This window comes from Oncorhynchus tshawytscha, linkage group LG13 (assembly GCF_018296145.1).
Source record: "Oncorhynchus tshawytscha isolate Ot180627B linkage group LG13, Otsh_v2.0, whole genome shotgun sequence".
Taxonomy (NCBI): Eukaryota; Metazoa; Chordata; class Actinopteri; order Salmoniformes; family Salmonidae; genus Oncorhynchus; species Oncorhynchus tshawytscha.
The window spans coordinates 59,561,131-59,574,148 of record NC_056441.1 but is presented as its reverse complement, the minus strand read 5'-3'; the positions used below and the strand labels follow the sequence as shown (position 1 = coordinate 59,574,148).

The window sequence follows — 13,018 nt, the reverse complement described above, 5'->3', positions numbered from 1 at the left end:
TGAGGTAAAACCTCTAATAAATACATGGGACGAGACCCGCAATACACTACACAGGACAAGACCCTACGCCGGTGGCGTAGATCTCCGGAACTGGTGCACAGAAAGAGCAGCAGTACCGGGGTAATCTGTGACAATGCCCATCTAATGAGAAGTTTGAACAATGTGTGTAGTTTGCACATATTTTTATTTGTGTTTAACCAGCAGACTGCAGTGGAAGGAGAAGCAGGCCTGATGTAGGCCAAACATTGCTAAAGTCGGTCATTAACTTTCCAAACGGGTAAAAACAAGACACTCAATGCTTACAGCATATAGTAAAATGTGATGTATTTTACCATTTTATTGTAGACATAAATCTCAAAGACAGCAGCATCTGAAAATGTTATAATTTCATGTCCAAGGTAAAAACTTTACAAAAATAAATAGCTTTAAAAAAGATAGCTAAAATAATAATATAGTATGGTCCTTCACTGAAGGTATATCATATTGCCTTTTTTGTTTTATGACATACAAAACTGGAATGAGAAATCAAACATATACATAGACATCTGACAAACATTCTTCGCATTATGAATAATAACATTTTAAAACACAACTATGAAATTATTACAAAGGAGTTGTTCTTTATGCAAATAGATCATATTTTACACATGTTTATAATGAATTTGGGTGTACTTCCAATTCTCTGTAGCCATAGAATTTCTTTAAAACACTACATAAAAAGGTGCAGAGCAGAGGAAAAGTCCCCTGTTACACCTTTGCCTCAGATCAGATTCCTGACCATTGTCTATGCTAAACATTTTACACAAAGAAAGTGTAAACTCAAACTAAAGTATTTTTTAATAAACACTAAAATGTCTGGTTCATTCTTACTAACTATGCTGGTTGCTTTTTTGTTACAAAGTACATTCTTCTATTTAGTGTCTGTCAACGTCTAATCTCGGAAGCCCAGATCTAAAATCGTAATTGCGTCAGATTATGTTACGTAGTCTGTCCATGAGACATTAGTTAATAGAAGACCTAATCACCTGTATGACTTGAATGATAATGGGAGAATTAACATTTATCTGGAAGCATATCAGTACCACATATCATTAATCAATAAGATAGCAGATTTGAGCTTTTTTTTTTTTTACAGGCAGTAACAGAATCTCACATTTAGAAAAAACATTTTTTCAAAGGAAATGAAACAAAAGAGCAAACCACAAATAAAGTAGGTATTTTACACTGTATTTTACAAAGTTTTCCATATTGTGTACCTAAACAAATGCGTACACAAACCCCTTTTACTCTAAATAATAAGCACTAAGTAGTTGTCTTGCAATGGTAATGTCACATGTTATGGTACAAATAGTATGCCTTCAGACTAACTTTATTTGCCCAGGTCATTTATTGGCTCGGAGTCTTTGACTGTATAGTTCTGGGTTATATGCTGGAAAATTGAGGTATATTTAACCGCAATGGTGTTTGTCAGTAGGTTTTCTGCAAAGTAATAGCTTTTCAGAGAGAATAATAAGTTGCACACAGTACCTTTGTCTATTTTATCAAAACATGTACATCCTGAGGTAGATCTCTATTGGTTGAAACTTCTCTAGTGGTTGTAAAACAAAGTCACAGGCCAGTGCCCTGAACCTGTCCGGGTTAGTTAGTGCACTCTTAATTTCCTAACTAGGGTTTTCCTGCTTTTCTCTAAAGCACGGTCGGGTCGGAGTGGTTAAGGGTCCACTACACTACCCCTACCAAAGTTCTCCATCTCCATGGCTCCTCGCTAGCACATTTGGTAAACACACTCTCCCGACACTGGCGCGGGTTGCTTATTGGTGTCGCACTTCTCTGACTCGACAGTCTTGCCTGTGTAGTCTATACAGACAACACTGCGTCGGCGTTCCCCCTGGCCACAAGTTTGTGAACAGGACGACCAAGGCCCCATTTGCCAGATGGGGCACGGCAGATCAGCACAGGGTCTGATATCTGTGGGTTTCAGGTCCTTATCGCAGGTATTGGAATGGAAACCAGCGTTGTCTCTGCATTCGACGTTCCTTCGGGACCACCCAGAGCCGCAACTCTTGGAGCACTCTGACCATTCGCCCAAACGCCACTGGGGCACACCGAAAGCCTGGATCATATGCAGCGAAGCCTTTCTCTCTTTGGATTTAGTGAAAGACACATCTTTGGGGATAAAGAATGTGTATTTGACCTTGGGTGGAGATGCCTCCCCAGCAGTGGCCAGCAACTGGATGGTGATGGCCTCCCTCAGTTGTCTGAAGCTCTGGATTCTCTCCAAGGTGGTGGACGAGCCACTGTACTTCAGCACAGCCCCGAGAACAGGGATATCCTGCTCCACCGTGGACACAGAGAAGTTACCATTCAGTATGAAGCCACCACTCTCTCGCTTGACCGCCAGGTAGTTTCCATCGTGTTTGATGTTCCTATGGCTACGCTGTTTGATGTCAATATTGGTAGCTCCGACAGGAATGGTCACAATGTCGCTGTAGCCGTAACTGAAAGAAAGAAGCTAAATGTCTCATTACAGCTGTAATCACATCAGCAGCACAAAAGACTATCAACCAATAATACTTTCTAAATATGCCTATTATTTAGTCTGGATCATAATAATAATTAGGGTCATACATGCTTGTTACCAGAAATGTAATTGGAATATTTAGGTGTACTCACATGGCTTTGTTGTATGAACCAGTGATCTTCCTGCAACTGAGGCCATCCCCACCACACAAGCCACACTTGTCAAGCCTCTTGTTGGAGCCGATCTCTTTGTCACAGCCCGCCTTGACACATTGGCCTTGTACACAGACAGACGTAGTGTCGGGACCACATGTGGTGCCGTCGACAACCTATGGACCACAAATGCAAAGTTGAAGTCTCAATTGACTAAACACTGTGATTCACCAAACAGTGAAGGCAAGCTGTAAAATTATTTATTTACAGTGGCTAACTTTCTACAGATGACTTTTAGTCGACATACCTTGGCTTCAAAGACTTTGAATTCACTGCTGCCTTTGGCCCGGCAGAAGAGTTTACACCTGTCCCGGGGCGACACACCAGCGTACTTTGGAATCCATTGCTTCATGTTCCCCAGAATGTCCAGATAGTTGAAGGTGTTGTACTTCTCACACTGCTCCTCTCTAAAACTCTTCGCTAATGTTGGAGAAAATGACAAAGCAAAAAAATTTTTAAAATCCATCGAACTAATATCAAAGCAGAGACATTTATTGAAAAACCTAGGTTACAAACGTCACTATAGCTCACCACTATATAAAAAAAGTGAAATGCTATAGTGCAAGTATGGCTTACCATCATTATCCTCACACGCCTGGGTGTTGCAAGACTGGTACTGAACTCTCTGGCCCTCGCAGTATTTTCCGCCGTTCTGGGGCACGGGATCTGTGCACTGCCTGTAGGAGAACTCCACACCCCCCCCACATGTCCTGGAGCACTGTTGCCATGGCCCCCAAGCGCCCCAGCCACCATCCACAGCCACCTGTGGTAAAGCCAAAACGTAACAGATTGAGTACTGAGTGCCATGATAACATGAGCCGTCCAACTCAACCACACTCTAGGCTGAGACATCAGCGTCTCTTGGCATGCCATGACTTGGGTAAATCTGTCCGTCAGTGTGGCACGCTTCTGCTGTCTACCACATTCCTGCCCTGTGTGTCACCACTTGCAGAACCCGTTGCGCCCTTGGCAATACTAAACTGTGTGTGTTCATGTGTGTGTTTTCACAAGCTTTTATTAGTGGGTGAGAAAAAAGTATATTTACTGCCAGCATGTCAGTTTATAAATCAAATTTATTGACATGCTAAAGAGCTTGTACTCTCAAAAGTACGGTCTTCCTTACAATGCAGGAAGGAAATAATCTATCACAGATCAATTAATACACATACAGCAACTAACAAGGCATTCTGAGCCAGTGTTGGTATCAAAATGCAATACTACAAGACCAAATATGGGGGATTTTTTTTCTCCCCCCTTTTCTGAGAAAAACTAGGGCTTACCTTTGGCTGTGTGACCTCGTGGGCTGCCATGCATGCACCGTGCAGACAGCTCTTGTTGGTGGCGCACGTGGTGCCATCCGCCCAGTGGAGGCTGCCGTTTCTGGTGGTGCAGTGGGGCTTGCCCTCCTCCCGGCACCACAGCTGGCTGCAGACGTCACTGTCAGAGGTGTTGGGGCAGTGCACAAACTCCTCCCCAAACATCTGCTGGCACTGGCGGTCGAGGCCGTATGTGGTGCCTGGAAGTACACTGGGTAACGGTAAGATGCTCTCCGGTGGATCCAAGAGGCAGTCGCCTGTGATTCAACACACAAGAGTTCTGTTTTAAAAAATCTGAAGGTTGTATAATGTGGAGATTTGACAGTGACAGAAGCTGACTTTGTTGGAGTCTTCTCACAGACACATTCTGAACAGTTGAAGCTTCTCAAACCCATGATTACCTAAACATCCTCTCACTGTCAACTGTGTTTATTTTCAGCAAACTTTAACATGTGTAAATATTTTTATGAACAGAACAAGATTCAACAACCGAGACAAACTGAACAAGTACCAAAGACGTGTGACTAACAGAAATGGATTAATGTGTCCCTGAACAAAGGGAGGGTCAAAATCAAAAGTAACAGTCTGTATCTGGTGTGGCCACCAGCTGCATTATGTACTGCAGTGCATCTCCTCCTCATGGACTGCACCAGATTTGCTGTGAGATGTTACCCCTCTCTTCCACATAGGCACCTGCAAGTTCCCAGACATTTCTGGGGGGAATGGCCCTAGCCCTCACCCTCCAATCCAACAGGTCCCAGACGTGCTCAATGGGATTGAGATCCAGGCTCTTCGCTGGCCATGGCAGAACACTGACGTTCCAGTCTTGCAGGAAATCATGCACAGAACGAGCAGTATGGCTGGTGGCATTGTCATGCTGGAGAGTCATGTCAGGATGAGCCTGCAGGAAGGGTACCACATGAGGGAAGAGGATGTCTTCCCTGTAACGCACAGTGTTGAGATTCCGTGCAATGACAATAAGCTCAGTCCGATGATGCTGTGACACACCGCCCAAGACCATGATGGACCCTCCACCTTCAAATCGATCTCACTCCAGAGTACAGGCCTCAGTGTAACGCTCAATCATTCGACAATAAACGCGAATCCCGCCATCACCCCTGGTGAGACAAAATCGCGACTTGTCAGTGAAGAGCACTTTTTGCCAGTCCTGTCTGGTCCAGCGACGATGGGTTTGTGCCCATAGGAGACATTGTTGCCAGTGAGGTCTGGTGAGGACCTGCCTTACTACAAGCCCTCAGTTCAGCCTATTGCGGACGGTCTCAGCACTGATGGAGGGATTGTGCATTCCTGGTGTAACTCGGGCAGTTGTTGCCATCCTGTACCTGTCCCATAGGTGTGATGTTAGGATCTACCAATCCTGTGCAGGTGTTGTTACACGTGGTCTGTCACTGCGAGGACGATCAGCTGTCTGTCCTGGCTCTGTGTAGTGCTGTCTTAGGCGTCTCACAGTACTGACATTGCAATGTATTGCCCTGGCCACATCTGCAGTCCTCATGTCTCCTGCAGCATGCCTAAAGCACGTTCACACAGATGAGCAGGGACCCTGGGCATTTTTCTTTTGGTGTTTTTCAGAGTCAGTAGAAAGGCCTCTTTAGTGTCCTAAGTGTTCATAACTGTGACCTTAATTGCCTACCGTCTGTAAGCTGTTAGTGTCTTAACGACCGTTCCACAGGTGCATGTTCATTAATTGTTTATAGTTCATTGAACAAGCATGGGAAACGGTGTTTAAACCCTTTACAATCAAGATCTGTGAAGTGATTTGGATTTTTACTAATTATCTTTGAAAGACAGGGTCATGAAAAAGGGACATTTCTTTTTTTGCTGAGTTTATTTGTAGAAATGTTCAATGAGCTTTAGTGTGATGGTGTTCTTGACCCAGTGATCAGACCACATTCTTAGCCACATACGCTCTCTTTGGAATCACTGACTAACTGATAAAGAACATTTGCTTGTAACAGCTGTTACTTTTGGCTAGTGAGAAACAAAACCTTCTCTGTATGTATGACTCAGAGGAAAGGAAGGGCTTGATTAAATGTAAAAAAAAAAATAAAAAAAAATAACAAACACATTGCCATTCACTCCCAATTTCAAGTAATAACCTCAAACAACCTGGCAGCCAATCTCTAATTACCTTATGACGTCTCCAATGTACAGTGCATTCGGTATTCCGACCCCTTGACTTTTCACATTTTGTTACGTTACAGCCTTATTCTAAAATTGATTAAAATGGTTGTTTTTCCTTCTCAAATCTATGCACAGTACCCCATAATGACAAAGCAAAAACTGATTTTTAGACATTTCTAAAAAGGCCATACCATAAAGACCTGATTAGTGGAGTGCTGCAGAGATGGTTGTCCTTCTGGAAGGTTCTCCCATATCCACAGAGGAACTCTATAGCTCTGTCAGTGTCAACTCCCTGACCAAGGCCCTTCTCCTGCGATTGCTCAGTTTGGCCAGGCGGCCAGCTCTAGGAAGAGTCTTGGTGGTTCCAAACTTCTTCCATTTAAGTTCTTGGGGAACTTCAATTCTGCAGAAATGTTTTGGTACCCTTCCCCAGATCTGTGCCTCGACAAAATCTTGTCTCGGAGCTCTACGGGCAATTCCTTCAACCTCATGGTTTGGTTTTTGCTCGGACTTGCACTGTCAACTGTGGGACCTTATATAGACAGGTGTGCCTTTCCAAATCATGTCTAATCAATTGAATTTACCACAGGTGGACTCCAATCAAGTTGTAGAAACATCAAGGATGATCAATGGAAACAGGATGCACCTGAGCTCAATTTCGAGTCTCAAAGCAAAGGGTCTGAATACTTATGTAAATGTTGTATTTTATGTAAATTGTATATTTCATAACTTTGCAAACATTTCTAAATACCTGTTTTCATTTTGTCATTATGGGGTATTATGTGTAGATTTATGAGGATTTTTTTTAATAAGGCTGTAACGTAACAAAATGTGGAAAAATCAAGGGGTCTGAATACTTTCCGAATGCACCGTATCTCCATATTGAGATTTTTTTGCAACTGCAGAGAGTCTTTTGCATATAAGCAAACATGAGGTGAGAAATTAGGTAACATTGTGAACACTTGTGAAGCCCGCAGGTATAATGCTTTTAAACTTGTTATAAGCCTACTGGAAGAGTATTTTCAGTGGCCATATTTAGTTTAATTGGGTAGATATTGTAAAAGAAAATAGAGAAGTGAAAACTGGGCCCTCATACGAGTGTTTTAACCTAGACGGCTCTAGTAAAAACAGAAGGCTCTAGTATAAAAAATATATATTTAAAAAATACATTTTTTTTAAATTACTATATATATATTTTTTTTAATCGGTCTTTAAAATGTATATCGGATTTCATTTACGTCCAGCCTTCTGACGTCACTTCCTCCTAGGAAGTGTTACCAAATCAGTTTTATTTGCCTACATCAGAGTTGTCAGTGTTGTTTGTCAGCATGACATACCGTGTCCGTTGTCAAAGAACTCCGTGACGTAGAGAGCGCTGCAAGGGGACCAAGGGAAAGTCTTGTTGAGGTGAACGAACAGAGGGGCCATCATGTGATGGCCGCCTAGATTCCCAAACATCCTCTCGCAATTCTTGGAGTCGTCGTGAGGCATACTCAGCACATGGCCTAAAGGAGAACAATACTGTATCAGTATTCAGTACCGATCATGGGACGAAAGAGGCACCCTGAAAACCCATTCAAATTAAATGTGAACTATTTAAGGTATGCTATGGAAGTAAAGTTACTAATAGTTTATATCTACATAAGGCTTGGGGGTTGACTATCTTATCAAGTTCTTATCTCCTTAAACCACACAATTATTAGTTGTAGGCTAACAAACTTTTGCATAATCTTTCGGCTCATGGGTGTGCCCCTTTCTGTCCAAATTAAGTTATTTGTAGACAATATTTCTGTGCATATAGAGGAACATTTTTGACAAGAGGCAAAATGTATGTAGACCTATAGTATCTTTATATATGGTCGCTATTGAAGTTTGAGAAAGTCACATTTTTTAATTAATGCCCAAGTCATACCAAGTTCATGGGCAGCAGTGAAGGCTGCTTGAAGTCCATTGTCCTCAATGACAGAGCAACTCCTTTTTGGATCGCACATGGTTCCCACATCAGCAACTCCTAGGGTGTCACAACTCTGATGTCCACAAATATCCTGGAAGACAGACATCAGCAGTTTCAAACAGTGAATCTTTAGACAGCATTTGTATTTGTCCCTGGTTGTTTTTTCTCTCCCCTTTTCCATTATAAAATGAAGCAAATATTCCTGGCAGACAGAAGCAGATCTATGATGTGGGGAAAGTAAAGGTGTGGTATCAGAGATATACACTGCTCAAAAAAATAAAGGGAACACTAAAATAACACATCCTAGATCTGAATGAATGAAATATTCTTATTAAATACTTTCTTTACATAGTTGAATGTGCTGACAAAAAAAGTTTTAAAAAAATCACACAAAAATGAGCAATGGAAATCAAATTTATCAACCCATGGAGGTCTGGTTTTGGAGTCAAAATTAAAGTGGAAAACCACACTACAGGCTGATCCAACTTTGATGTAATGTCCTTAAAACAAGTCCAAATGAGGCTCAGTAGTGTGTGTGGCCTCCACGTGCCTGTATGACCTCCCTACAACGCCTGGGCATGCTCCTGATGAGGTGGCGGATGGTCTCCTGAGGGATGTCCTCCCAGACCTGGTCTAAAGCATCCGCCAACTCCTGAGCAGTCTGTGGTGCAACGTGGCATTGGTGGATGGAGCGAGACATGATGTCCAAGATGTGCTCAATTGGATTCAGGTCTGGGGAACGGGCGGGCCAGTCCATAGCATCAATGCCTTCCTCTTGCAGGAACTGCTGACACACTCCAGCCACATGAGGTCTAGCATCGTCTTGCATTAGGGGGGGACCCAGGGCCAACCGCACCAGCATATGGTCTTACAAGGGGTCTGAGGATCTCATCTCGGTACCTAATGGCAGTCAGGCTACCTCTGGTGAGCACATGGAGGGCTGTGCGGCCCCCCAAAGAAATACCACCCCACACTATGACTGACCCGCCAAACCGGTCATGCTGGAGGATGTTGCAGGCAGCAGAACGTTCTCCACGGCGTCTCCAGACTCTTGTCACGTCTGTCACGTGCTCAGTGTGAACCTGCTTTCATCTGTGAAGAGCACAGGGCGCCAGCGGCGAATTTGCCAATCTTGGTGTTCTCTTGCAAATGCCAAACGTCCTGCACGGTGTTGGGATTGTAAGCACAACCCCCACCTGTGGACGTCGGGCCCTCATGGAGTCTGCTCAAACGGTCAGAAACAGACGCATGCACATTTGTGGCCTGCTGGAGGTCATTTTGCAGGGCTCTGGCAGTGCTCCTCCTGCTCCTCCTTGCACAAAGGTGGAGGTAGCGGTCCTGCTGCTGGGTTGTTGCCCTCCTACAGCCTCCTCCACGTCTCCTGATGTACTGGCCTGTCTCCTGGTAGCGCCTCCATGCTCTAGACACTACGCTGACAGACACAGCAAACCTTCTTGCCACAGCTCGCATTGATGTGCCATCCTGGATGAGCTGCACTACCTGAGCCACTTGTGTGAGTTGTAGACTCAGTCTCATGCTACCACTAGAATGAAAGCACCGCCAGCATTCAAAAGTGACCAAAACATCAGCCAGGAAGCATAGGAACTGAGAAGTGGCCTGGTCACCACCTGCAGAACCACTCCTTTATTGGGGGTGTCTTGCTAAATGCCTATAATTTCCACCTGTTGTCTATTCCATTTGCACAACAGCATGTGAAATGTATTGTCAATCAGTGTTGCTTCCTAAGTGGACAGTTTGATTTCACAGAAGTGTGATTGACTTGGAGTTACATTGTGCTGTTTAAGTGTTCCCTTTATTTTTTTGAGCAGTGTATTTCAACAACATGCCTTTCCCTTCACATGTCAGGATGGCTCTCTGTAACTGAGATACATGTTTCCTGGGGAATATGACCCAAACCACAAGACACAACCATACATGATTCAAAGGACATCTGGACTTAGAGCGACATGCTGAATTCAACTCAGCATGTGTACACCTTGTTTTGCAGAAGCATCACTCACTGGAGACCGCATGTACAAACTACTTCCAATTTAGTTCTCGAGTTTTTGGTTTATCTTAGGACAAGACATGTGGCACACATTCTTTGGCAGGTCAAATTCAGGGCAGCAACATCACACCCATACTCTGGCCATTTTAAGGATGTCATCGTCACTCAAGGCTGATTTGTAACCATTCTAAAAATAGCTCATAGGAGAGCCTTCAGCCCTATTTGTTTCAAAGCTCATCCGATCTGATTCAATGACACAGGCAATTGTGTTTCATTAGAGATCACATAATCAAATATGACATTATTTCATTATCTCTCAAAACCATATGGTAAGATGGTTATGGAATAAGTGGTTGGGGAAAACCTGTGACATTGATGCAGGCAGTGCAGGCAGTGCTCACCTCTCGGGTAAAAAGCAGAGCAGTGTCGTAGTGCTCAGGATGCCTCTGGCTGGCCGGGTTGAACTGTTGTTGCCAGGCACAGAAATTACGCAGAGCGACTCCCCCGTTATTGGAGAGTGACGGTCCAACCTCCTCGTCTTCCACCACCACCATTTTCACCACCACCATGTGGACAGGGTTCTTGATACTGGGATGTTTGTAAAGCTGGGCTGCCACAGAGACCAAGGTCAGGATATAGTGCTGGATCAAGGGAGGACAACAGGCAGTTAGATATTAGAGAGGATTACAAGGCAACACTGTTGGTGATGATTTAAGCTAAAATCCTAAAACTAAGTGAGTGAAATAACAGCGAGACTGGAATTAAACACATACAGTACCAGTCAAATGTTTGGACACACCTACTCATTCCAAGTTCTTTATTTTTACTATTATTTTACAATGTAGAAAATAGTTTTAAAAAAATAAGAAAAACCCTTGAATGAGTAGGTGTCCAAACTTTTGATTGGTACTGTATACAAAAAGAAGAAGTATCCTTAAACATGTCAAATACTCTATCATTTACATGACCCCAACATTGTTTAAATGGTGATGCTGACAGCAAAGTCATAAAGAATGCGGAACGAAATTACTGCCAAAGCATAATTCTCCTGCCTGACTTCAGATGTTTCCCAATCCCATCATTAATCTATATGAACTCATATTTTTTTTAATGATCTCATTACTCCAACTTAGTTTACACCATGCATATCAGATAAATAGCAAGTGTGGAGAGCCTAGTCTTGCATAACAGAGCAGAAACATTGTTTCTGCATCCAAAATATAGCCTAGCATTATTTCAATTGAAACAGAAATGAGTTTTTCTTCTTTAAAGCATTTTGATTGTGGGTGTTTCCGCATTGGGAGTTGGATTGATTTTAAACCTTGAACTAGCCTGTTAAGAAAACTTCCCACTGTGTACAGATGTCGTTTCAACGTCTAGTTTTGATTTACATTTGGTCGAGTTGTCAACTGACAGTGAATTAAACGTGAAATCAACAGCAAATGTCACCATGTCATTGGATTTAGGTTAAAAGTTGGGTGGAAAAAAGTAGGAAATGCCCTTGCATTGACTTTGTGTTAATTCACTCAGTTTTCCACGTTAATTCAGTCATCACATTGATTTTTTTTTTTGGGGGTTAAATTATGTGGAAACAACTTTGATTCAACCAGTTTTTGTGTGCAAGAAAGTGTCATTGCAATTATAATGTAGTAAATGATCAATATAGAATTGTGACAGTATGGCACTTTAAATGCAATCAAATGAGTGAATCAGCATGGGCTATATTACTCGAATATATCCTACCTTTATCTCATCCCCATAGAAATGTGTCATCGACGTGTCTGCAACCACCAGCGTCTCAATAAATCGTGGTGCTGATACAAAGCGTTTCCCTCGTAATTGTCTCTCAGGATCTTTTTTCTCATGCAGAAAACGTTCGTTGTCTGCTTTTACATTACTCTCCTCCCTCAGTTGATCAAAGACAGTTTTAGTGTGATTTGGTGCTTCTGTGGGCGTCCTTCTTTTGATAAAATGTAACTGTTCAGTGGACCTCTCCCTTTTCCCTGTGCCGAGCACTTTGGGCTCAATTAAATACTCATCCCCGTCTGTAACAAACGATCCAAGGATGCCATAACAGATACTGACCGCAACAACAGAATCTTGGTTGGAGTCCACAGTCCCCGAGTAAAAACAGCTTCTCAAATCTCTTTCGATCTGCTCAGTCTTGTTTATCAAGTTGTGAAAGTCAGTTTCAGTTTCAGAGTGTCTCCCCTGGGCACCTGAGGCGCTGCGTAAAGCGTGGATATCTTTAGCTTTGATGCGTTGAATTGTCAGTGTAGGAGATAAGAAACTGTTATCCGGGCTTAAATTCAAAGTGAAATCGCGGCCAAAGGCACTGAGTCTAAACCTCGGCAGTTCTTCACTTCGTTTCCAAAAACGACCGCTGCTTCTTCCATTTATCCGGACAGGTACAATTTCCTCGGATTCAAACAATTTCGAAAGTGATTTGTCTATTACGCACAGAACTAGTAAAACGAAACACCGTTTTGAACACATCTTCTGCAACGTAAATTGCACTCAAAAAGCTATTAAAACAAAGACAAGCTTTCAACCGAAATTCCGGACCAAGCCCATACGCAGCTGGACTCGTCAATTGATAGTGTCTGTAGTCGGTAGAAAATCTTTAGTCACTGCTATTTTTAGTCTTGGCGACCTCTTAACTAAAATATTTTTTCATCAATATAATGTAACAAAAATCCAATGTTGTATAGTCAGTCTGTGTCGAGAATGTCTGTTATTTTTAGTTTAATTGTGTGATCTTCATGGCTATTATAGCGGAGCTAAAATACTGTTCTACCACTCGGCAGCACCACTGAATACTAGGAGTAGCAGCGGTATTTATACTTTCTTGTCTTCCCTGGA

General features: G+C 42.8%; 1 protein-coding gene across 2 annotated transcripts; it reads right to left on the bottom strand.

Annotated features, from left to right (window-relative positions):
• Positions 1-312: 312 nt before the first annotated feature.
• On the bottom strand, positions 313-13,014 carry LOC112265398 (A disintegrin and metalloproteinase with thrombospondin motifs 8). Of its 2 annotated transcripts, none has more exons than XM_024442660.2 (9): positions 11,900-13,014; positions 10,558-10,797; positions 8,107-8,239; positions 7,532-7,699; positions 4,014-4,306; positions 3,310-3,496; positions 2,981-3,153; positions 2,674-2,849; positions 313-2,498 (listed from the first exon to the last, which is right to left on the bottom strand). In XM_024442660.2, exons 1-9 carry the CDS (start codon positions 12,650-12,652, stop codon positions 1,766-1,768), a joined length of 2,856 nt encoding a protein of 951 aa, XP_024298428.1. In that variant the 5' UTR covers positions 12,653-13,014; the 3' UTR covers positions 313-1,765. The 2 variants fall into 2 exon arrangements, with proteins under 2 accessions (XP_024298428.1, XP_024298429.1); XM_024442661.2 differs by having other exon boundaries at positions 12,242-13,014.
• Positions 13,015-13,018: the final 4 nt, after the last annotated feature.